Genomic DNA, 27,154 nt, shown 5'->3' with positions numbered 1-27,154 from the left:
GAAATATTTAAAAACAAAGTTTTATTCTACCCTGAACATGTAGAACTACCATTGTTGTAACATTTTTGGATCAGTTAAGTTAGTCATTATTTTCAAATCTGTAGAAAATGAAATATTGTATGATTCAAGCAATAAAAATAAAAGGAACAGTGAGTGTGAGGGGCATCATCGATTCTCTCATTTGCATATCACTGAGTTGTGCATATTATAATTGTGAAAAATGAGCGAAAATTTAAAATGTCATAATTTTCTTATTTTGTATCTGATTTCAATGAAATTTTCAGCATTATGCTTGTTTGATTTTTTTCTCAGTTGATTCAAATCAACATTTTTCTGGGGTGGACTTGACATTAATTATTCGTTCATCTCTAACTTAACTTAGCGTGCTATACATTTAATCTCGGCGCAGTTAGCGTACCATAAATTATTGGCAAGAAACGTGACGATGGAATCCTTTTCTACTGAATATCACGCGATTGCGTGTAATCGGGTTCCAAATTGTGTTCAGTGGGGAAATGATTGCCTGATTGCAATCGGTACTTCAAACTTCGTAGTAATAACTAAAGTTTCTGTAAGTTCAATGCGTATTTCCTCGTAAAATTTGCATGAATGTGAACGAAAACGTCGACTCCAGTTAACTACATTTTAGTTAGAGAGCCCTACATATTGATTTTGGTGTAACTGTTAGTCATGCCATGGTTGTCTCAGAGTCAGACCACTCATTCAATGAACAAGGTTACTATATGGTATAACCTAGACAGCTGGCAGCCGTCTGTTTCGAGGAGTTTTTTAACATTTTTTTTTTAATTTCTCCTCATACACAGACGGCTCGCTAGCGTGCAGCCACCATTAGGGGACTTGCAGTTGCAATGCAAAATCCCCCCGTCTGCACTCCTAGAGTCCTAGTCCACTCACACGTATTGCGAGGTTAGTATTAGTATCATTAGTATACTAACCTCGCACCACGAACCGCGTTTGGCAGTGGATTTCTAACTAGTGGGTCGCGCGTGCTGGGATCTCACTTCTTGGGTCCACAACACACGACTTCTATGGCTTGATTTTTCTGTGCGCGGCGGCATGTAATGAACCCTTGGGTGCTCCTAGTCCTACTCCTAGTACCAATGAGGTCCAAACATTAACATGTATGGACCTCATAGGCGACATTACCCAAATTATGGGTTGGACAATGCTGTTCTGATTTCCAACCCAAGACTTTGGTAAATGTACACCTTAATACAAGTTGGAGTTATCCGATATACCTTTCATTCGGACGGCAAACCTTTATTTAGTTGTAAAAATAGTTGAAATTAAAATCGATTATTGTTAAACTTACATTTCAGGCCCTTTTTGTTGATTTTCGGTGAGCGTTCCACACAGCTGCGACGAGTGATCAACTCCGAAGTGATACGCGTACTGGTCAGCTGATCGGTCAGGTGATTGGTTGGTTATCTTTTGTCAGACGTTCATAATTTATGTTAAGCGTATCAATCTTCAGTATCTTGATTTCAAAGCATCAGTATTGCAGAGAAAAGTCATTATTGATTGGAATCAGTGGCGGGGGGGGGGGGGGTTGGGGTGAGCATTTCTGCCCGTTCCCCCTTTTGAGATTTATAGTAAACATTTTGGAATTAAATATTTTGTTAATACTAGTTATGTGCCCCCCCCCCCTCCCTTATGAGAATCACAGCATTATTTGTAATGGGGATATTTCGTTCATATTCTTTTCTCTTTTTTGCCTTTTTTTTGCTTGTCAAATTTTACTGGGAACAAATTAACAATATGACTTTCTATACATCACTTTTAGGGACAAACTTTTTATGGGGGTGGGGGCTTGCCAAATATAATGGTGGAAAAAGTGACCTTCTTTTTTAGTGACAACTTTATAAAAAAATTGTCAAATTTTACGCGAGACAAAATGACCTTCGATCATTGCTATAGTTAAAACCTTTTTTTTTTTTTTGGGGGGGGGGGTTGCCAAATATCACGTGGACAAAATGACTTTCCCTTTTCTTATTTTTGTGGGGGGGGGGGTTTGCCGAATATTACGCGGACAAAATGACTTTCATTTTGAGTGACCATTTTTTTTTAACTTGTCAAACTTTACGCGAGACAATATAATGACCGGTTTTTTTTTTTTAGTAAGAACCTTTTTTGGGAGTTGTCAAATTTTACTTGAGAAAATTCACCCCGCCCCCCCCCCCCCCTACTTAATTTGGAAAATCTTGGATGCGCCTCTATATAGTTTGAATCATAATGAAGATTAAGATCATGCGTATATATAGCTTACATCCACGGCAGAGGCGTAAACCGCCGGGGGCATGCAGGCTGGCCCTTGATCCCCGGTCCAGTGGATTTCACCCAAAAAAAAACGGGATAAGAGAAAAGGAATGAAGGAAGGAAAAGAAAGAAAGAAAGAAAGACAGAAAGAGAAAGGGAAGAGAAATAAAAGGCCATAAAAAAGCAAAAGGAAAGAAAAATGCATGCGAGAATAATTCCGAATGTTATGTCAAAATCTATTGCAAAATTGATATTTGTAATAAAAGTGACAAAGGTTTTGCTCGCTCGCCTCTTCATCTGGTAGGCGCGTAGCTAGGGGCGGTGCCCCACGAAAAGGTCCCTCCCCCCAAAAAAAAATAAGGAGGGAATAGAGAAAATAAAAAGCGAAATGAGAAAAGGGGGATGTATATAACTTAGTTTATAATTGTTTTTCCTTTTTTTGGGGGGAAGGGGTCAAAACATTAACGTTATGTTTTTCTATAAATAGGTCTAATTGCTAAATATCCAGAGTTATCGAGACCCACCTGCTGATATTGCACTGGGGGTACACGATGGAAGGGTTAGGCCTAGGGGCCCCCGAAAGTTCTACAACCAAGATAAAAAAGAAATGAAGGGAATTAATGAAAAGAAAAGGAAAAGTGTAAGTTAAGATATCTATCTCAAATTTAGATTTGCACGAAAAGTTTTTTTCTCGCTTGCTTCACTCGCTTGGAACATATAAAGCAACTTTATTCCCACGCGCCATGTATGCCTACATTGGCCCTCTTTCTTTCTTTTTTTTTATTTTTTTTTTACTCATCACGCTACCGTACTGCCACACACGGGTTTGCCCTAATGATCGTGGACAATCATAAAAAATATAATTTTCATACCATGTGACTGGGAAATTTTTGGCTCCACCCCACCCCCCCCCCCTCTCGATCCCTGTATCGATTTTGACTTGATAGGGGCCTATACCTGATAGAATTAGCTTCATTCAATATAAAATCATAATGGATAGAACGCCTTGAATACAGGCCAAACAGCCTAACGACATTGCCGTGTCACGTGACAACCAGTATTAAACGAGAATGTGCACAACCCTATGGCGACAAAATTTGCCGCAAAAGTTGAGCAAGTTCTGGACAAAAAGGCTTCAATACCCCAAGAAAAGACCAGGCGAGTACTATTTATACATTTTTTCAATTTAGTAATATCTAGAGTCTAATTTAAGAACATATTTCGTCATGGAGCTCCATGGTAAGATCAAGTAATTTAAGTCCAACATTTAATTCGCGTGCACTCACTTTTTTAACACAGGAATTAATAGCCTTGGTGCTTAGAGTGCCCGTCTGGGCTCTTCAATTCTTGTCTTTAATGAATAAAATTTTTGAAAATTAACGCGACCAAAATGCAAATTAATATTCCCTCTTGGCATTGATTGCCAAAAAACTGAGAAAAATCAAGTTAAAAGGAACAAAAACAGTGACTTACCTCAACTGTCGCGTAAATTCACTTCCCCGTTTTATCCAATCTTAAGTACATAAACATATGGCCATTGAGTCCCCTGTACAGATCGCGCTAGAACTTCGGTCTCTGTATTTGGTGAGTGAAGCCAACGGAGTTCAGCTGAACAACCAACATAACAGAGACCGAAGCTTTTGGTCTAGGTATAACCTTGTTCTCTGTATACTAGTACTACTCCATGTGTGGCAAAATAAGGTTGGCTCTTTTTCTCCTTTTTTTTTGGGGGGGGGGACAAATGCTTGATTCTTTTACACTCAGTTTCCATTAGATTTTTTTACAGCTAGCCTAGAAATCTTGGCTCAAACACACAAGACAAGTGGCACTGGCAAATTCAATTGTTCAAAGACTGTACAACTGATAGACCAGCTCGGCATAGCGATTCGGAGACCGCTGATTGGTCAATCGCGCAGATCACTTCATTTTTAGCACATTTTTTGGTGACCCCGCTTCTTGTGACGTGTTAGGCCAAGAGAATGAAAGTTTTAGATTTGCGTCCACCGCCTGCATGAAAATTTCATTATTTCAAAAAAAAATTCATTATTTAAAAAAAAAATTACTCTCCATCACGAAATTACAAGTTCCAAATCATCGCAGGGTAGTAAAACATATATTTACGCACTTACAAAGTGCATACGGTATACTGCAACGCACCTTCGATCTTCGCACAGCAAGCTAGCTGTGGCAAATTGTCCATAAACTGTGTACAACGGATAGACCGTCTCGGCTCAGCGAATCGGAGATCGCTGATTGGCCAATCGCGCAGACACGTCATGACTACGTGTCGCCAAAATAATTCCTTCGGACTGCGTGCGAAAGTATCGATAGCGATAACGATATCCGGTCACATTGTCTACGCGAAAAATGATCTTGGTTCGTAATTGGATCGCTCCAGTATCGATCAAAAATTATCGAGACTCGGCAATTTCATGCATATTCACGCAACGCTCTGAAACCCGGAAATCAATTGACTTTGTACACGTTGCGATAGACTCTACAAAATCCGATGAACACGATGCCATATCGATGTTAATTCGTAAGATTTTGACCGAAATTCACTTACCTGTGCGGTATCGGTGAGCAAATAGATCCTCCGAGAATACCTTTCATAATTCATATAAAATATAGGAAAGTGAAATTCTAGGTCGATTTGGTACGAGATGATAGAGAATTGCACACTTGTTTTGGTGGAATACTGTGTGGGGGTATGGTTAGGCTTGCAATGCGCATGCTTACTATATTTTCATTCATAAATTGGCTCTCGGCAGTGGCTGGATGATGTCATGTACACGCCCACTAGATAAAGAATAATGAAAAAAAGCCTCATGTCATTTTTAAAATTTTTGGACGCAAATCTAATACCTTCCTTCTCATGGCCTTAGTAAATTTACCCATGGGTGCATTACTGCCGCCGTGTACAGGAAAATTTAAGGCATGGCTCATGCAAACTTGCAACATACTCCCGCAAATTTCACAAAAAAATTATAAAATCTAAGTACTTTTAAGAAACTTACCGAACGATGTGAAGTCAATTCCCCCTAATCTTCTGTTGAGTACAGTCCTCTTTACAGAGTATAGTCGTACTTAGACAGGAATAACCGTCGTTTCTGGGGATTTATTCAACAATTTCTGACATTTTACTATCATCCCCATTCACAGACGGTAGTGTGTTAGTGGGAGCCTGCATGTGTAATCATTTCTTCCAATTCGGCGGACCGGGTTGTCTAGATTTTTATTTCTTTTAATTCTAAATGACATTATTTTATCTTGAATGAATGCCCACTATTTTTGTTAGACTCTAATCTTTCTTTTGATACTATAGAAATGTAATAAAATATCGAAAATATACGTTACCGATGATTTATTCCTTATTTTTTAAATTCTTCTGCAGGAGATGAAAAAATGACAGCCATGTGTTGCTGCCCTCTACGTTCAATGAGTTGTGCTTTTATCAAGGCTTTCCAATTAATTTTTTTCTATATCCTGGCGAATCAATGCGAGCGACAAGTTCCGAACGCACGCACATCTACAAGCGCAAAGCAGCGGCACAAACCGAGATATATAGCGACTGGTAAATACGTCTGTAAGGATGATGACGTCATCCAAGATGGCAACTTACGTTGACCAACGAAAGGATCGAAGATGACGATGTTTCGATCATCATTTGAAAGGAATTAGCGGTAACTGCGGTCTAAGGTACGATATTTCTGAATTTTAGACTTTTTCGTAAATATGGATGCAATTTCTTTTTCATAATGTAACATTTTATGTACAAAAAAACGATAGGAATATCGGGTTTCCGCCGAATGTTAAATCTAACGTTACTGCTAATATGTTGTCTGTACGTACGGGCCTCCAAGCTCTTCAGTCTATGTATTGGTGAGTGAGCCAACGCAGTTCAGCGGAACAACCAAAATACAGAGACTGAAGCTTTTGGTCTAAGTCGTACTTGGCTGAGGCCGCAATCACAAAAACACATGACATTTGGTGCAGTTTCAAGAACAAAACTAAACTATAGTGCAAGTAATATGATGAATATCCCTCAAATAGCGTCATTTAAGCGTTGATTTTTCTTCTTGTTGACAAAATACGGACCCTGCTTCCATCTCCAAATTTTTCGTCTGAGCTAAAGCGGGCGCGCAATTTATCTTCATATCAAAGACACTACAAGGGAAAGACTAGGCACAAAAACTATTTTACACTTTAATCGATGCAAAGCGGTACGCAAAGTGTCCAATCTTTTTACTGTAAAGACTTTACTTTAATTTAGACTTTACGTTAATTGACAAACGAACGGTAGCACTTGCTCAAGGTACTTAGAATTTTTTATACTTTTTGTTTAATTTGTCATCGCTTTGAATATTTTCCAAAAAGTATTATCGTCAGCAAAAATAATATAAAAAGTATGTTTTTTAAGTTATTGCATTTATTGGTGTCTCTATTTTATCAAACAATCATTGGAATTGCGCATACAATGAATCGAAAATCTAGTTTAAAAATACCGACAAGCTGAATTAAGGTTGTGAATTGTATTAGCGCCACCAACGGCCTTCCTTTCATTTCTGTCGAATAGACATGCAAAGCAAATTTCCAGGCCGAGGTTTCGGAGACCGCTGATTAGTCAATCGCGCAGATCACGTCATGACTGCGTGGTCGCCAAAATAATTCCTTCGGACTGCATGCGAAAGTATCGATAGCGATGACGATATCTGGTCACATTATCTACGCGGGAAATGGTCTTGGTTCTTGATGGGATCGCTCCAGTATAGATAAAAAATTATTGAGAATCTGCAATTTCATGCATATTCACGCGACGCTCCAAAACCCAGAAATCAATTGACTTTGTGCACGTTGCGATAGACTACAAACTCCAACGAACACGATGCCATATCGACGCTAATTCGTAAGATTTTGACAGAAAAGCAAGAAGTAATCCCAATTCACTTACCTGTGCAGTATCGGTGAGAAAATAGATCCTCCGAGTATACCTTTCATAATTCATATAAAATATAGGAAAGTGAAATTCTAGGTCGAGTTTGGTACGAGGTGATTGTTTTGGTGGAATACTGTGTGGGACAATGGAAGGCTTGCACTGCGCATGCTTACTATATTTTCATTCATAAATTGGCTCTCGGCAGTGGTTGGATGACATCATGTAATAAGCAAAATGTACACGCCCACTAGCGTTGGCACATGTCGATTTCCGAACACAATACTCTATTTCATGTAGATGTACCTACTTTAATTCTATCAAAATCGACCTAAAGAGCTAAATAGTTTTAATAAATTTTTATAACACACTTTATACAGCACATCATAATAAATGGTAGACACAGGAGATGGTCTTTGCAAAGAACCTATCTCACAATCGGCCTCCGGTGATTTGTTTCACTGTGAATTTGTTTACTGTGCTTGAAGGAAGGTCTACTTCTAGGTCCCCTTTGAATAGCTAGCATGTGGCCAATGAAATTCCATCGTGTCTTCATTATCGTACTAGTGCTACTTTCAATTCTAGTTCTGGGGAGTGTTCTTGGCTGCGTGTTCCTGACACTGTAGCATCTTTATAGTGATTTTCACTTTCTAATTTAATATTTTATTATGAATAGACCTAATTTTTCTAATTTTTATGGTGATTTTTTTTCCAAAGCTTGTCAGATGTGAGGATTTTAGTAGCTTATAACATTATTTTATATTTTTATATTTATATATTTTTTTATATATTATATATTTTTTTCCTTTCAGGAAGATGGGATGAATCCAGTGCTCTCTGTGCTAACTGGTCACAAGAATCGCGTTAATTGTGTTAGGTGGATAGAGACAGACCAATGTGGATCAGGCCATGTGCAAGGCCAGGACCTAGACGGAGACCTAGAACTTGTTTCTGGATCCACCGATGGATCTCTTATACTATGGGGTGGACCAGTCGGCAAGGTATGAAGTAGACGTGTGATGGCGGAGTGCATTTGAATGAACATAGTTTTTTACTATTTGGGATCAAGTTAGTGTGATGGAACCTTAAATATTCACAAAAATTGGCTCCAAATTTGATGACATAATTTTCCTTGGTATTTTCAAAGTGATACACATCTATACTTCAGGATTGGAATTTTAACTATTTTTTTAAGAGAGTAGCTTTCCTGGCAATTTATTGTTAGTTTGGATTGACTGGTCAACTTATATTATTGATTAGAATTACATTCATTCATATCATCTCTGACCAGATTACTCTATCGAGCATCTTGCCTGGACACACCGGTTCCGTAACGGCCGTAGACGCACTCACTATTCTAAGCTCCTCTGAATCGGGTATCACGCAGAGAACGTTGGTCATCAGTACATCCACCGATTCCACTGTGAGGATATGGGAGAGGATAGGAAGGAAAGAACAAGGAGGAGAAGATGGAGGAGCAGGAAGAGGAGACCCTGTGTTTGTGGAGAAGCAGTGTATCTCGTTCGGATCTGGGTTTGCGGTGGATGTCGCATTGACAGTCATCGGTTCAAGCAATGGTGGGTTTGGATTACTGGTGGTTGACAGCTAAACGGAAGATGTGGAAAAGATGTAAATAATCAACGTGACCTATTAAATTACATGTATTTCCATCATGTTTAGAAAGAAATTCATTAAAAAATGGTCAGCTGCAAGGAACTGCTCTTAAAAAAGACTGTCACATTCAAAATATAAAACCTGAATTTGTAGGGTCAAAACGATAATCTCAAGATGTAAAAGATTTATGAAAAAGAGCCCCCTGATTGGTTTTTAAATTTGTAAAAGTTTGTAATTGTAAAGTTTGTAAAAGTAAAACTTTTGACCATGGTCTAAATGCAACTCTGTTTTGAATTATGGAAAGCCAAAAAATGTCCACATTTTGTTTACATTGTATGTTTCTTATGTTTGCTGTGGTCTCCCCTCATTCTTTAATGATAAAACAACCATCTTATTTATCATTCCCAGGTAGGTATTTAATGGTGAAGTGATCTGATAAAAAAATAATTTTTTAATGTTTGAGATTTGTGTCACAATTAGCTATCCATAGTCAAACTGCAACTTTAGACCAGTGGAACGTTTCATCAATACTTTCTCCGACAGTTTTTCAGATCTGACATCTTTCCTTGATTTTGATTGGTGTAGAAACACTGTTACTGTGGTAACTGCCATATAAAACAAGACTTATTGGATGAAATGTCCGACAAGTCCTTTCATGAAACGCTTCCCTGGGGAGTGCTTTATCAACATATCCTCCGACAAGGTTTTGGATCTTGCATCCTTGATTTTGACTGGCTTAGAACTTGATGAGCACTGTTACTATTGTAACTGTCGGATAAAATAGGACTTGTCGGATGAAGTATTCAAGCGTTATTTAAAACCGAGTTCAGGATGTGTGCCGATAGGTTTCGAATTTCATACTTTCACAGTCCCCTTGCTTGGTGTGGGTGGCGATGACTGCAAGGTTCACCTGTACACAGAGGTCAACAATATCTTTACCAGAGTACAGAGTCTTTCGGGCCATGAGGATTGGATCAGGGGTTTGGAGTTCACACATGATGGTAGGTAGTATTATACTAAGCCTGGAATAGATCCCTGTTACACATGGAACAGCTTTCAAAGCCCAAGCCTGCGTGAGATTTCTAAACCTGTTACACATGGCTCGGAGTCCACAATTATCTTTATATACATGTAGGCCGCTGCTGACATGGGCATTTCATGTCACTCCCACTTATAACCAGATGTCAAGTCCACTTTTGTGTTACACTTGATTGCAAGACTGAGGCCAGCCAATCTTGATATATGCATATTCAAATTTATGGTTAAATTCATCTTTTAAAGGAAAAAAATCATTCAATATAATGTTGTAATTTTTGTCTTATTTATTGCTTTGTTAATATCACCGATTACAGCTTTAGGTACAGAAAAGAAACATATCAACAGTGACGATTGAATAACAAAACAATTTATCACATGATTGACTTTTGACCAATCCTATAGCAAGATTCTTATGGGGTGTTGCAAGAAACTTGCGATCAATTGCAGGTCTATTTTCGTTCCCGAAATCAAGCATATGCCGTGCAATTAATTGCAAATTTGTGATTGATTGCTAATCTGCTCCTTGAAACAAGGAGTGTAATCTGATGTGCTATAGTGAAAAGTGATCAATCAATTTTAAAATAGCAACAGAATATTTGTGATTAATTGCAAATATTTTCTTGCAACACCCCCTTAGTATTATGATGTTGATTACACTATGGTTGACCAATCTCTCAGGATTATCATCTATGAGTGACGTTATAACGACGTTGCAATTTACACACTTGTATGATGAAATCAAGTTATCAAACCAATATTCTTCTATTGTTCCTAGATGATGGTGATATTCTGCTGGCATCCTGTGCCCAAGATTGTTTCATAAGGTTGTGGAGGATAGCAGCAAACCAAGAGCAAACTGCACAAGATGGAGAGATCCAACTCAAGAAGAACACCTTCACCATTTCCCATCAAGGTTAGTGATCTACATTGCTGTGTTAACCAGTTACTTGCATGTTAGAGAACAAGGTCAACACCTACCCCCTCCTTCGAAAAAAATCTATCTGGACTTTTTGCATTTACTACGGGGAAACTCTTTACAACACACAAATTCCTTTAAATGTAAGTCATATCACAATGGAGAGCTGAGAGGCATTTGTCAAAAGTTGGTGGATCGGGACAGCATCGGAATCTCTTGACTCTGGACAACAACATATTTTCAAATTTCAGTTGTTCGTCCTGTGCAAATCTTCGGATGATCTGCTGTCCCAGTCCACCAACTTTCGACAAAAGCTTCTCAGCTCTCCATTGTGATTTTGATTACATTTTCAAAGGAATCGATGCGTTGTAGAGAGCTTCCCAATAGTGAATATGAAAACTATCTAATGTTTAGTGTTAACCATTATATTAGAACCTTTTTATCATGTAAAACAATTGTTTTGATAGTCTTGAATTTAGCCAGTTTTGCAGAAACGAACATTCTGCAGACATAGTGTTGGCATTCTGCATTTTTTATTTGATAGGACATTGTCAAATTTGCTTACCTTGGTATTGTAATGTGTATGACTTAAACAATTCATTCATTCATTCAATTATTTCAAATTTATCATAATATACACATAAGAGGTAAAGAAAATAAGTAATGCCAAGAATATTGAGGGGCAAACAAAGGCCTTTAGCCTTTTGAAGGTTGGGCTCCAAAACAAACAGACTTTAAGAGATTAGGTGATAAAATATGCCTATTTCATAAGTAAAAATGGTGCAAGGGAGGGTCAAGTACAAATGGGTTTCCAGAAACAATTATTCCATTCAATTAAATCATGGTTTATTTCATATAAAAACAATCCATGTTACACAACCAAAAGGCTGAAATTAGCATGTTTACATTAAAATGTTCACAAAATGTGATAAATATTAGACAATTGAAATAGTAGATAGTAGATATTCAAAAAATGACAAAAATTTTGAGTTGATTATAAGGCTATGAAAATAAAAATTTTAGAATTTAGTAAATTTATGAAATATGGTATTGCACTTTTTCTAAACAAATCTGTTTTGCATGACGGCAGCAGTGACACTTTGCTATTTTGAAATTGGCCCATTTTGCAGGTTCAGAGCAAAGTTATGCTGTCAGCTTGGAATCAGTGTTAGCAGGTCATGAGCAGTGGATCTATGCAGTTCATTGGCAGAAGCCAACCAGGCTTGGTAAGTTGAGCTATTAAAGAAATTCAATTCAATCTTTATTGCATCCAGGGGCCCATAACACAAAGCTTAATAGCAATGATCGTAGAAACCCTTTTCTACGATTGATTCCATTGACTACAATACACAATCAATCATGAAAATCAAGTGTACGATTAATCGCTAACCTTTGTGTTACGGGACCCTGATTGCATATTTTGGTGGTTGGATTATATACCAATAAAATAGTTAACAATTGCATACATTTCAGAGATTGATATTACTCATAATTTAAAATGACAAAACAGTAAAAAGGATTAATGATATCATAAAGATTTTGTATTGGTTTAACTTTGGTTTGTTAGGATAGTCTTCAGAAATTGTTAGAAGAGAGAAGAGTGAAGAGAGAAGGCTAGGAGCTGAGGTAGTGGAACACTGTTTCATTCTATAGGTTTGCTATATGTTCTTCTTCAACTACTATACACTGCCTCCTTCAATCCTGAAGATTATAGCAAGATTGTAGTACCAGAGACTGGCAGGTGCAATACACCGGGTGAACACCCTTCTCTTTGACGAATAGTGTATTGCTTTTAACGCGCATAGGTTGTGACTCTCCCCTTACACACAACCAATATTAGCGTTCTTTCCGATGTACCGAGTGTTTTCCAACTGCATTCACACCTGCACTGAATATAGTGGTGATGCATGCTAACACACAACACTAGCATCGTTTTTTTGTGAGGCATGTTTTGGCATGAGCTAGATTCAAACCGTAATCCTCTATGAACTATTCTGTGTTTTGAAACATTAATGATTAAATTAAAATATTCTAGTCATGAATCAATTTCTCCCATTGTCTCCATTCATATCAATAAAGATGGCAAACATCACCAACCACTATGCCTGCTATCTGCCTCAATGGACAAAACCATGATCGTCTGGAGGTTTGATTCTCAAAGTGCAATGTGGATGGATGAGGTAAGAACTTCATAAACGGTCTGTAACTACCTCCTGCAACCCTCTCAACCATTCTGAATTCAATGAAAGAATTTAAATTTACAGCCAAGAGTATGTGATAGGTTAATCAATCTAAATTGAATCTACAGCCAAGAGTATGTGATAGGTTTATCAATCTAAATATTAGAAACATGTTTCTTTTAAAAAACCTAAGTGCATGTTCACTGCAAAGCAGTTGGATAATTTAACAAACAGCATCCTATTTTGTAATCTCTACAGAAGACCCATGGAATAGCCTACTAAATGCATCTTCATGACCAATAATATTGACATTGTGTGAGATTATTTCCTCGAAAACTCTTTTGGATGGTCATGGGCCTTATATCTCATTAAATTTCTGTGACCCCTAACAGGTACGTGTGGGAGAAGTAGGAGGCAATACCCTGGGGTTGTATGGCTGTCAGTTCAGCCCTGATGGTGAGTCTATCCTATCACATGGTTACCAAGGAGCTTTCCATCTCTGGACAAAGAGGGCGCCCAAGGAATCAGGGAATGAAAAGGTATTGAGCCATGTGATACTCTTTATAGTATGTACATTATCATTAATGATAAGTGGTAGCAAAGGGGAAGTTTAAATGGATTTAAAATATTATATTATTGCTGGTATTAGTAATAATAATCAGCATTTATATGGCACCATCTATCCAGAAATATTCTGTTCAAAGGTGCACAAGAAAGAGAAGGAATAAGAGAGTGTGGATGAGTGTCAACGTGCTAAGAATTAATACTGTTAGAAAAGAAAAGATTTCAGTTTAGATTTAAAAGTCTCTAGTGATGATATAATTCTAAAGAATTTAAGTCATCTTCATTGATTATTTTGAAATATCCCTTATGTTTCTCAGGGTCCAAGTTTGTGGAGTCCGTCGGTGGTGGTCAGCGGTCACTTCGCAGGGGTCCAGGACCTGGCCTGGAACCCCAATGGGGATTTCTTGTTGAGTGTAGGCCTGGACCAGACCACCAGATTGCATGCAGTGTGGAAAAGAAACGGCAAGGAGGTCAGTGATTTATGTCGTCTCGCTGGTGTTTCGTAAAAATATAACATATTCATAATGGTGTAAGATAATAGTGTTTCATAAAAAAATTATAACATTTTTATAATAGAAGTAATCGTCTAGTGGTTATGACTCTAGTCTTTCAATCAGTCGGACATAGGTTCGAATCCCAGCTGTTGCGTGTTTTCCTTCAGCAAGAAATATACCCACATTGTGCTGCAGTCAACCCAGATGAATGGGGAACCGGCAGGTTTAATTCCTTGAGTGCGCCAAGTGCCTTTAGCAGCTCTGGTGATATACAGTGGTGCTAAAAAGTTTGTGAACCCCACCAGAACATACACTCCTTCATGCTGAGTGTTGAATGGAAAAACAACAACACTACAATGTCCCACGAGCCCAGAGAAACAAACTTTATTGAATCTAATATTTCATTACCTGACTTCACAATTAAATATCTAAAACTTGGCAGAACTTGAACTCTTGAAATATGTTCATTTTCTGGTGGGGCTCACTGAGTTTTTAGCACCTCTGTATAGTGCGCCATTGAACAGGCATCTAGATAATCTGCACCTCATTAATGCTGTATATTGTTATTATTCATTTTTATAGATAAACCATGAATTTGAAAATCAATGTAATAAACAAAATTGTGAAATCGTGTAAGGAAACGTTCTGAACTTGGATAAGAGGGTTCCGGATATCAGCAGGATTGACAAAGAAATGTTTAATATTCAGGGAATAATTTTGGTTTAAAAATTTGAATAGCATTTTTGGTCATAAGAAAAAACTCTCAATTAAGTAATGTACAGTCCTATGTAAAAATATGCTATACAGAAGACTTTATGCATAGCAGTCTTTCAAAAATTATGGAGCAAATTGCGATGCGATACCAGGAAAATTATTCCCTGATATTGAGTTAGGAGTTGTTTGTAAAGTTCGTACATAACCTTACACATAGAATCAGCCTGCAGGTCTTTTGAGACAGAACAAGCTTTGGGAAGGATGTGGGATTGTTATTTTGTGAATAAAATATGAAATTCATCTCCAGCTAATACATGTATTACCATCTTTAATGTTCTGATTACAGGTATTCTTATTGTTTTGTTTGTATCATGTGTTTATTTCTTTTATGAATATCTCATTTGTCGCCCTCTCCAGTCATGGCATGAGATAGCTCGTCCACAGATTCATGGTTACGACATGCAGTGCTTAGCGATGATTGGACCTCACTCATTTGTGTCAGGAGCAGATGAAAAGGTAAAATGTCAAGGCCGAGTAAAAGTAGTAGTAGTAGTAGTAGTAGTAGTAGTAGTAGTAGTAGTAGTGGTAGTGGTAGTGGTAGTGGTAGTGGTAGTGGTGGTGGTGGTGGTGGTGGTGGTGGTGGTGGTGGTGGTGGTGGTGGTGGTGGTGGTGGTAGTAGTAGTAGTAGTAGTAGTAATAGAGGTAGTAGTAGCAGTAGTAGCAGTAGTAGTAGTGCTAAAAGTTGTAGTAGTAGTAGTAGTCGCAGTAGAAGTAGTAGTAGTAATAGTAGTACTACTACTACTAAAATTTGTTGTAGTAGTAGTAGTAGTGGTAGTAGTAGTAGTACTAGTACTAGTACTAGTAGTAGTAGTGGTAGTAGTGGTAGAAGTAGTAGTAGTAGTTCTTGTAGCCATGGTTTTATTAGTAGAAGTTGTAGTAGTAGTAGTCATAAAAGTAGTAATAGAAGAAGCATTACTCTTATTAATGATTGTAGTACGTGTAGTCGTAGCAGTAGTCATAGTAGTGGTATGGGTAGTAGTTCAAGTAATAGCAGTCTAAATTTTTGATGAAACACCCCCTCCCCACCCCCATTAACTAATAATGCATCTCATTTTTTTCTATAATTCAATTTCTACGGTTGAATACATACAGGTTCTGCGAGTGTTTGAGGCTCCGACAAACTTTCTTGACAACTTGGCAAAGATTTCTGGAGTTGACACCTCATCAGCCAAGGCATTGCAGGTACTTTCATCAACTTCTGTCTTAGTGTGAACTACCCTTTTAATACTGATACTTTTAATCACATTTCATAGTGATATAGTACTTGCCAAAATGTCAATGAGATTTATCATAATTATGCTGTTGTACATGTACTTTTCAACTTTTCAGCTTTATAGGGTTATACACGTATCACTTAGCCCAAGGGAGGGTCACCGATCTATTGTAAAACAGCTTCATGAATGGGGCTTATCAAGTATTCAGTTTGGCTTTGCCTTGGGCCACCATGAACTGATTCCCTCCAAATTTGATGTGTTGAGGTATTTCATCATGCTCTTCCAAAATAAATTATGGTTACAAAAGTGTTGAAATGCCCCCCGAAAAGAGAAATATCCGACGTCACACTTTGATACTCTTATTTGATCAAATAAATCGTGATTTTCTTTGCAGGAGGCGAAAAACCTGGCAGAAGGAGCGAGTGTACCAGCCCTTGGGCTATCCAACAAAGCCGTCTATCAGGGCGAAGGAGGAATGCCTAGCACTGACAGAGAGATTATTCACCCTAGTGAACAGTACACTGAGCTCTACTTTGCACCGGTTGCTTTAGAGAGTAAGTAAAAGGGGGATGTTCTACCAATTATGTTGGAAGCCTCTAGAAATTACAGAATTTTTTTCAGTAGTGTGCTAGAGGTGTCTTAGAATTGGTCTGAGCTTCCTATGCAAGATTTTCTATCGGCACAGGGCGAAGGAGGGATGCATAGCGCTGACAGAGAGATTATTAATCCCAGTGAACAGTACACTGAGCTCTACTTTGCACTGGTCGGTTTAGAGAGTAAGTCAAGGGGATGAGACAGAAAACTTTTATCGGTTGGGATGATCAAATGAAATAATATTTAAGCCTCTCCCAACCTGTACAATATTTTGGACAAGCTTTCATCCACTCCTGCCTGTGGACTTCTCAAGCCGAGTGATCAGTAACACAGTCAGCCAACGGGGTGTTTAACCAGTCAAGGGTGCTTATTAGTAGAATGAAACAGCAAAAAAAAAATATCAAAGGAAGAGATCAATCAATGTTTGAAAAATGAATGTTGATCATTAATTTTGTGGGGATCCATAGACTTGGCAATCAAATAAGGCCATGTATCAGGGTGCAGAGAGATTAACCAGCCTAGTGAACAGAGCTCTTCTTTGCATGGGTTGCTTTAGAGAGTAAGTCAAGGAAGTGTTTCAAGTGTTAAAAGGACTTAAAATTACACTTGCATGTTGAAATTAAGATGTTGTGGAGTCCTTCTCATTGCTGGTGTGACCATTGTGTGCAATTTGGTTTTTTTTAACAGTTGGTTGATTTGAATACCCAAAACAAAAATAGAGCTATCATGAAATATCGGCTAATACAATTTTTGCTGTGATATCTGTTACAGGGCCCCCAACAGAGGACCACCTCCTTCAGAACACACTATGGCCAGAGACACAGAAGCTCTATGGACATGGTAATGAAATCTTCAGCGTTGCTGCTCATCCGTCTGGGACCATCGTAGCTTCAGCATGCAAGGTAAGGACACCCTCTTGCAAAAATTTAATCATTCGTATGTCTGCAATTGATCTTCAGCCTGTTTCAGAGATGTTGTTTTTGACGCAAATCTTCAAAAATCCTTATCCATCCAACATTGAATTTGAGAAACGATACGCTTTCCCAAATTTTCATCAGTTGTAAGTCTGCAATCAATCTGGGATGCATTGTACACAGGTTGCATTTGGAAGCCACCTTCCCCCAATCTTGAGTTATATGAATAAGTACAGAAATATCAAACAAGCATTACACTTAAAATTTCTTCATTCCCTGTCTAATTTTGATATTTAAAAAAATGTACTGTCAACAGTCTCTTTCAATTGATTAAGATAGAAACATTCTTTAACAATTTTTGCAGGCAGCCAAGCCAGAGCATGCAGCTATCATCTTGTGGGATACATCGTCATGGCAACAGAAAGGTCAGTTGATGGCCCACTCCCTGACGGTCACTCAGCTGGCTTTCTCCCCCGATGGTCACTTTCTCCTTGGGGTGTCTAGGGACAGGACGTGGTCTCTCTTTGAGGAGGTTCAGAATGAAGGTTAGAAGAAATAAATATTTCTGAGAATATTATTCAAATATTCCAGGCTTTGTGAAAATATAGAGGGGAATTATTTATCTCAGGTTGGACTGGCAAATGATATTGCCATTACAAACTAGTCTGAATAATTCCCACTCTTTTGTATTCCTTCAAGTTCAAATGATAAATTTCTGTAATCTTGGCCTGTTGGTCCAAATTCCATCAGGTACTGCTCTCAGCGGAATCTGATTAGCGTCTGCTCCGCTCCATTGCAAGATTTAGCTGGTAGAGACAACTTCCTGTTCGGTGTGCCCAAGAATCTGCAACAGTTCTTGATAGTTTTCACGATAATTTTCCGTAAATGCAGTAAAAATTATCTTTAAAGGGGAATCCAACCCAAATAAAAACTTGTTTTTATAAGGAAAAGAAAAATCAGACAAGTTGATAAGTGAAAGTTTGAACAATATTGGACAAACAACAAGAATGTTATGAATTTTTAAAAGTTGTAAATATTGGTAATCACTATACCCATGGAGCCTTCAAATTGGCCGCATATGGGATGTCATAGTGATGTAAGGCAAGGACTACTCTTCCATGTACTCCAATACATATTATGGCTAAAATGTCATTTTTCCCAAAAGTTTTATTTCAAGTTATATTTTTCTTTCACGAGGACCTATAACAATATACTACCTGGGTTATATTTAGATTACTGCCCCAGAGGAATGGGTACTAGGAGAAAACCACAAATCCCTGATAATAAAGTACATGGCCTATGGGAAAGTTGTCCTTGCCCCTTGTCATAATTTACTTACCCAGTTGCCAATTTGAAATCTACATAGTATTAGTGATCTCAATTTTAAAGCAGCTATAACTTTCTTATCGCTTGTCCGATTTCTTTCAAACTTTCACCATTCTGTTAAATCTATTTTTCTCCTACCAATCACAACATTTTATGGCCAAGGCTGGATTTCCCTTTAATCACATACATGAAGCCACCTACTGGCCAATCATTTATTCAGAATACTCAAGAATACTCACGAATGTTCATACAAGGGAAATATGTACATAATAATTTAATCAATTCAATTCTCACGTTTGGCTGTAGATCTTCCTTACCGGCTGATAGCACACACTGATAAGAAGACATCAGTTCACTCTCGGATCATCTGGTCATGCTCCTGGTCACATGATAGTCAGTATTTTGCGACATCGTCAAGAGATAAAAAGGTAAATTGGATCTTTTTTGGCCTTCAAATTGTTTCATATTTGTGGAGCTCACACTATTCCTGATGTATGTCACGTTACAAAGACACTGATTTCACAGCCCCTTGCACCCTAAGGCCCGTATTCTGAAGTCGAGTTTAACTGGTTTAAGTATAGATAGACAATCGTTACATAAATCACTAACAGTAGAGATGTCATATTTCAGCTCATTTAGCTCTCAAATCATTCATTATTGTCTAGGAAGTATAAAAAGATGATTGTCTTCACCATCGATGAATCAGGAAAGGGCACAAGAAACAAAAGAAACATACAACTTAATAATAATTTTCAAACTTTCGGCTTCCCATAATTTTAGCACAGAATTAGACCATGGTCTGAGTTAAATCCGACTTCAGAATACGGGCCTATGTCCTATGCTCTGAACTCTGGGTGGATTAGTGTCGCAGTTGGCTATCCATAGTTTAACCACAACTTTAGACCAGAGTTAAACCTGATTACAGAATATGGGCCAGAGTCTCAATAATTTTTTTTTTTTTTAAGATTGTTCTTTGGGCCTGATGTTGCCATCATATAATGATGAAAAGTGACCCATGACTACCACGTAAAAACCATAATTAAATTAAAACTACAAGGTTTTAAGCTAATTAAACATGAATTAACACTATTCTTAAATCTGTCCATGTTGGGAGCTATAGGGAATGTGTTGGAGGGGAGTTAATTCTAGAGCCGAGCCATCCTTGGAATATATGAAGATTGATGAAGAGAATTTATGTTTCCATCAGCTCAGAATCAAATCAAATCTTTTGAAATCAAAATTCTACTATTATATATAATGTTTTATTGTCCAACTTAATGGAAATTCATTTTGTTTACATGCAAACATACAAATTACAAATATGAATAATCAAGGAGACAAAATTAATACAAAATACTGGCATGCACGTAGTACATTCGTTCTTATACATAAGACGATTAAGAGTGTAACGAGATAATTATTGAAAATAAGATCAACAGGTAGGCATACAGTATTCGGTGTAATTATTACCATCATTCTAAAACTGTTCAATGAGTAAAAGTATCAGGTCATTTTATTTGTCAAGGTTTGATGAGATTTCAATAAAATTTACCCCCATTATGTGTATTAGGAAAATTTTAAACATTTTAATGAAATGGCCCCTATTCCTAGGCACACATTATTACCCTGACTAAAGCTCGAGTTGCTGCTTCCAGCATTGTGTGCATTCAATGAATTACTCCTGCAAGATACCCATTTACCTCACCTTCGTTGTGTGCTGCATGACAGATAAATTTCCAATTTTCTTGCCGAAGGAAAACACACCATGGCTGGAATTCAGACCCACAATGCTCTGTTGAAAGAACTACCAGACCATGGCGCACCTGTGAGAGAACAATCTGAATCATAGACTATCATTTGAACTGTTGTGTATATTCTAACATTAGGTGATTGTGTGGGGTAAGAGGAAAGAGTCTGAAGGTAGCAATGGACCTCTAGGACAGTATGGAGCAATATCTAAGCCACTAGACATCGGTGACTCTGCGACAGCTGTAGACTTTGCCAGACAAACGACAACAAATGGAAGGTAGATGACTAAACAAACACAACTTATCATCGTCAGTGAGCTGTTCAAACTATTTTTTAATATTATACAAATATACCAGGCTTTGAGTAACTATAGCAGGAATTATTTGTCTAAGGTTGGACTGGCATTACTATTTTTGCCAGTATAACTGAGGATTAATAATTCCCTCTATACTTTTGACATAAAGGGCTGGTATATTTGTTTATATCCTTCATTTAATATGTTAGAACAACAGATTTTGATAATCTAGTTTTTGTACACTTAGTTCATCCCTTTTTAATCTGAAACAAAATGTAGATAACATGCTGCACTGGCTGATCTACTTTTTCTGAAGCCATGTGGATTTGTGCCAGCACCGTCCCTTCATGGGACTTGCCCGCAGAATCACCTCGATGACCGATGCTCCTGAGAGATTGCATGATCTGTGACGTCAATGATGGAATAGTGCACTATCCATCATTGACGTCACGGAATAGTAATTTTTCCTCAGTGGGCGTTTCATTTTCAACATCATCGCAAAATATGTGAGAATATGTTTGGTCACATGATGCTATTTAGACCAATCAGCATACAGGATTTAACTAATGTAGGATATAATAATCTTTAGAAAAATCTGAATTTTCAAATATCCATGAGAGATATAATGTACCAAATAATTCATTCAAGTTTATTGTATACTATTTATATTTATATTATCATTTTCATTTTTTTTTTACAAAAATCATTGTTGGAATTTTTTTTCCAGGATTAAAGTTATTTAAACTTGGTGAATGAGATTGTAGTTACGTATTTGGGATAACTGAACCTTTGCTATTAGAATATACCAGCCCAGTTTTTATGCTTCAAATGTTTTGTTCTTTTTTTTAATAGATACATTCTGGCTGTTGGAGCCGAGTCGGGAGATATATCAATACACTCCTGGCCCCCATCAGAGCCGACATCTTGGTCATGTCTCATTACACTACCTAAACAGTAAGTAGCAGGGGAAAAAATCAAAGGAGGGTGCAGGGCAAGGAAGCTAAAAAAAGCCTTGGAAATTCAGAAAGAGTCCTGGAAAATTCCCATTGTTGCAGTGTTAAAGCTTATCCAATGTTGCAGATTTAGGCAGTAGGTTGTGAAAAGTAGCCCCTCCAAAAAACAAAAAAAAATTATCTGGGGAGTAGAATATCAAATCTTTGTATATCTACAATACAGTCTAAATTGCTCTAGCAACCATCTCTTCAGGAGGATCACCTCTCTATAAAGACCACAAGATTGGTCTCTCTTGATGATTTTCTATCTTGATATGTATGTCTTACTGGAACTTATCCATAAATACAGTACCTCCTGTTCGTAAATACTGTTTTTCTTCTCTCCCTACAGTTTTGGCCCTATGTATATACATATTTCTGTATTATCAAACATTTGAGTTAAATATACAATATGTTGTGAGCCACGATTAGATTCTCATTTCTGGAAAAAAAATCACACTTTAAAAAAAAAAAAAAAACAGGGAAATCTTTGGGAATTTCATTCTGACACTTTGCAAAGCTCAATGTAAATTGACACATTCCAAGTATGGAGGATATCTAGCACCCGACCAAAAGTCTCTGCCATGTAACATATTTTAGAAGGAATCCTGCTTCATGTCATTTAGAGTGACTTTCCTGCATTCCTCATTGTTTTGTTTATAGATACAAGGGGCCCCTCTCACAAGCTCTGCTTCTTTGGGGTCCCAAACGTATCATATATTCTCATTTTTGTTAAACTGTGTAATACATGTATGTCTCTTGTTTTGATTGGTTTGAATAAACTCGAACTTGAACTTGAAAAAGATATTTTAGAATACAGATAGGATATTAAAGTGGAAAGATGCACCTCAGACTTTTATCGAAGTGCCTGATTTCATTGACCAGGGGGCCATTACAGAAAGTCGCAATCAACAAGCACAACGCCCAAAAATCTACCGCAACTTGACTTTCAACCAATCAAAAATGAGTATTTGCTTGATTATGTCAAGTTTTATTTAAACGCAAGTCTTTGTGCAACAGGCCCCTGGTATTGACTTCTTTTTGCTTATTTGATTTCAGGTCAAGTCACACCATGACTGTTAAACGATTGAGCTGGAGACCATCAAGCAGGCATCGGCAGGACGAGACCGGTCAGAACCGGTTACAGCTGGCTAGCTGCAGTTCAGATGGCAGTGTGCGGATACACACGCTTGACGGTCTGTCATGACGTTGTGCATCCCCCTCAGATATGTATAAGGCACAGAACTGCAAATTTACAAACACATGAGGCTTTACCTGTCGAGTACTGAAATTTGTAATTCCCATTGGCTTTATACCTGGTCCAAGCAATCCCAGTGGGCAATTGGTTAAAGTGATCATTTCACTTTGTACTGATTTTAAAAATTCTCAGTTTGGTTCTTGGAAATGGACTCAATTTATGGCTTATAGTGTATAGATACCAGTCCAGGGCTCCAGAACACAAAGATTAGCGATCAACCGCTAAATGAACTGACCAATCAAGATCAACATTACACGCGCATTTGGCTCAAAGTACTGACCAGGAACCAATCAGAAGTGTTTTCTCATATTTGCTATTCATCGCTAATCTTTGTTTTACAGAGCCTGGAAGTTTCAAAGTATCATATCTACAGGAACTATTTTTAAACTTTGGAGGTTTAAACCAAAGTTTGAAAATGAATGAGGCTAGTAAAGTGCTACTTTTGTATAAATTATAGTTTTGCATCCTGTATTGTGGTGCGTTTCAGGGTATTTGAGGTCAAGTACAAGCACTCATACACCTGTTTCATCTTAGTTTGAGAATTTTTTAAATCCAGCTGTCCACAAAGTGCAACGATCCCTTTAAGCGTTCTCTTGGCATCTTTAGGCCCTTTGAGATGAAAGTTAATTTTTCTTGTTAAATTGCCACTTGTCTACTTTCCGTACACGTCCCATGTGAACAAATATTAGTTCGTCACTGACCAGTTTAATAAATTAGATTGATACATGAATGGAAGTAGATTCACAATGTTTCTAAGATCAGCCCTCTTCCAGACTTTCCACCTTTCTATTAAAGTTCTTTGTATCAGAGGGTTGTGTGTTCAGATCCCACCTCGGAACTAGTATCACTTGGCAAGACATCTTTATACACTCTGCCACTCTCCTCGCGCGTGCGATGCAAACTTCAGTGTTCGTCGTGTCGGTACAGGATCGCCCTTAGCACCACTCTTTCACGCATTGCATGCATGCAGAAACGCTCTTTTTTACGTGCGTAAGGGTGTTTCTGCACCTTTGAGGTGTGCGGAAGTATGGTTCTATGGCGACACGACGTGTTGTTGGTTTAGCAATTAGAGTGTGCAGAATGCTCAATATTAAAATACTCCCCATGGAGTAGAGATCGTGCATGACACTATGTAGCAGGCCAGAAACTGATGAACTGAAGCCTTGTTCCAATGTGATCATCACTATATAAAGCTTAATAATAGAGGGTATTTATCATCGAACGTAGAGGGCAGCAACTCACGGCAGTGTTGCTATCAGGAAGGTCCACTCAATACGTGCATACAATTAAAGCGCACAAACGATTTGGAAGGCATGCCAACGAAACCATGAACCGACACAATATACTCCTAGAGTAACTGCAAAAGAGAGGTAAACTAACAAATTATGACAATACTAGATTCAAATAATAGAAATACAACTAGCACATCAATGATGTGGTGCTCATCCGGCATCTCGCAAAGAAATCTTAACACAATTTTTAATTTCTGCCCAGTTGACATTAGTGAATTACATTGGTGACATAAATTGAGGAAGTGTGTATTAAAAATCTGATTAAATGTAATGTTGAAATAAGACACTGACCTGTAAAAGACAGACAATTGAATTGAATCGCACGACTCAAGTTGAAATATTTTGTGCCATAAAATTATTACGATGTGAAGTGTGGCTTCAGCGGTATTACTTTCACTCTTTGAAGTGTACTTCCGCATACACTGCACAGAGCTTTATTTTTGTGTGTTTCTTTCATTTTTTCCAGTTCTTTATTATACTTTGCTTTAGCTTTATTCGATTTTGCCAATGAATGGTGGAGTTTTGTTATTGTCCCATTTACAGGTACTCTATTAACGCTAAAAGGACTGGGCTATTTGAGACGTATTGAGGACGGGGGGGGGGGGGGGGGGGGGGCATGATGGCCCCCCCTTCTGATCTCGGCCGCCGTTCGTGCGATCGTGCCGAAATTTGGCACGCACATTCTTTACCACATAAACTATCATAAACCATCATGGCCCCCCCCAGTCCTTTTAGGGTTAACACATGAATCAATTTTTTCATTTATTTGGCTGATGGTATCTTGAGCTGCTTGTTGAGATAGTCTTTGGCCTTTCATTCTTGCCACAATGGTGGTTTAGATACAGCAATGAATCAAAACAAGTGAGGAATGAGGAGAGCGAACCCGGCAGTAAAATAGGCAGACAAGATGAAGGAAAAATGTGCAGAAAAATCACATGTCACTTACATAGAAAGACATTAGTGGGCACGTAGTGTAAAACAGATGATATGAGATGAAAATATATCTTCAAAAATGGCAAGGAAAATCCACTTTCTGCTCAGCTCAAACTATGATAGTTGTTCCAACATGTCCCAGAGGCTCAAAAGTTTGGTTGATCAGATTAATATGGGCTATTCCACGGTTACTCACGTTACATTTGGAGACACCTTGACTCATACTTGGAGCTGTAACTCCATTATTATTGATAGGAACTAAACATCTCTTTATCACAACATAGTACGCAGTCTGACTATCCTTTGTATAAAAACAAAACTTGGGAAATTTCATTATGCTCCTGGCAAATCTTTGAAATGTGTCGGTTACTCACGTTACATGATTTGGACATGCATAAAATGAAAAGTGGACTTAAGTGAAAAGTGTCCTCATGCAAGGCTTTTATGAACGTTGATTATATCCATTTCAAAGAAGTATATTAGGGAGACAAATTTGTATATAATTAAAACATAAAGAACACATGGTTTTTACTAGGGGTGCAGATAAAGTGGTTACTCATGTTACGGTTTAGATGGGCTATATGTACAAAGACACATTGAGCTCATGTCCACCAACCTATGGAATTGCCCATATGATGAATTACTGAAAGCTACAGAAGGAAAGATACAGGAACCATCTCAGCACACAGCAGTCAAAAATAGCATTGCAAAGAAACCAAAGGATCTTGCCTTTTATTGCAAGGCCTCCCCCGCATGGAATGGAGTTTGGCCTCGTTCTCCCATCCCATGTCGTCTTCCTGGCCGACAAAGGAGGAAGAGGTGATGGGGAGCAAGGTCTCTAGCTTCCCTACTTCTCTTACAAGTCCTGTTACAAGGGAACTCAGTTTTTTCCATCTCCCTTGAAATTTTATCCACATCAAATATATTAAAGTGGAGATATGACATCATCAATATGCTCATTGAAAAATCTTGAAGACATATAACTATTTCATCAAAATAATACAAAGCTTTCATGTCATTACTTGATCATTGTAAAATTTTGATTCAGCCTGGAGTACCCCTGTAATTGTCAATTATCATATTCTCTTTGAACCTGTGCAGTTTCTTTTCACAGCCTTCATTTGTTGGACCATTTCCTCCGATTTTCGTGCGACGTTGTGCACAGTATGGAGGTGGTTGTCCAACCGCTGCACGGAAGAACCACAATGGGGGCACTTTTTCGTAATCGGAGGACTCTTTTTACGGGATATTGGATCACTGTAGGCAAAAATAACACCAATTTTTCTCATCTGGTCTGTGGATGCTCCCATAAGCCAGTTCCTAAAATTTAATATGTTTGAATAAAAAATTGACTTGGCTATTTTGTAATTGATCTTGTAATGGATATAAGCAAGAATGCGACCCACATTATGATCTCAAAAATTATTCAAATTTACCACTGATTTATTATGCTAATTTGTAAAATCTGAAATCGGCTGGTATTCTCTTAATTGAACAATTTTCTTATATTTATTTATTTCATTGTGACCTCAGCAGCGGTAGATAGAGATAGAGCTGCAGTTCATCTAGAGGATGTAAGCCACAAAGCAAACACGTAAACAATTGGAATTGTTGAGGAACATCCACATACTTGTACACACATACAAACCAGCCGCATCAGCACACACAACATGAGATACAAAAAAAATAAAAATAGTGTATATATATACAGAAAACATGATAATCATACGTGATCACACAATAATGTACTTACATGTATATGTAGAGAAAAAGAGAATAAGAGCAAAACAAATGTGA

The 27,154-nt window shown here is 37.8% G+C and overlaps 1 protein-coding gene across 1 annotated transcript; it reads left to right on the top strand.

The window, feature by feature from the left end:
- Nucleotides 1–411: 411 nt before the first annotated feature.
- Nucleotides 412–27,036, top strand: LOC129275027 (elongator complex protein 2-like). Its single transcript, XM_064108225.1, has 18 exons — nt 412–571; nt 8,023–8,211; nt 8,502–8,787; nt 9,694–9,825; nt 10,638–10,775; nt 11,909–12,004; nt 12,858–12,958; nt 13,351–13,497; nt 13,840–13,992; nt 15,148–15,246; nt 15,883–15,972; nt 16,399–16,558; nt 17,370–17,500; nt 17,877–18,057; nt 19,145–19,266; nt 20,725–20,864; nt 21,735–21,836; nt 22,934–27,036. The coding sequence occupies exons 1-18, from the start codon at nt 446–448 to the stop codon at nt 23,079–23,081; spliced, it is 2,541 nt and encodes an 846-aa protein (XP_063964295.1). The 5' UTR covers nt 412–445; the 3' UTR covers nt 23,082–27,036.
- Nucleotides 27,037–27,154: the final 118 nt, after the last annotated feature.

This window comes from Lytechinus pictus, chromosome 13 (assembly GCF_037042905.1).
Source record: "Lytechinus pictus isolate F3 Inbred chromosome 13, Lp3.0, whole genome shotgun sequence".
NCBI classification, from domain to species: Eukaryota; Metazoa; Echinodermata; class Echinoidea; order Temnopleuroida; family Toxopneustidae; genus Lytechinus; species Lytechinus pictus.
Note: the sequence above shows the minus strand (reverse complement) of the source record. Positions and strands in the feature narration are given on the sequence as shown.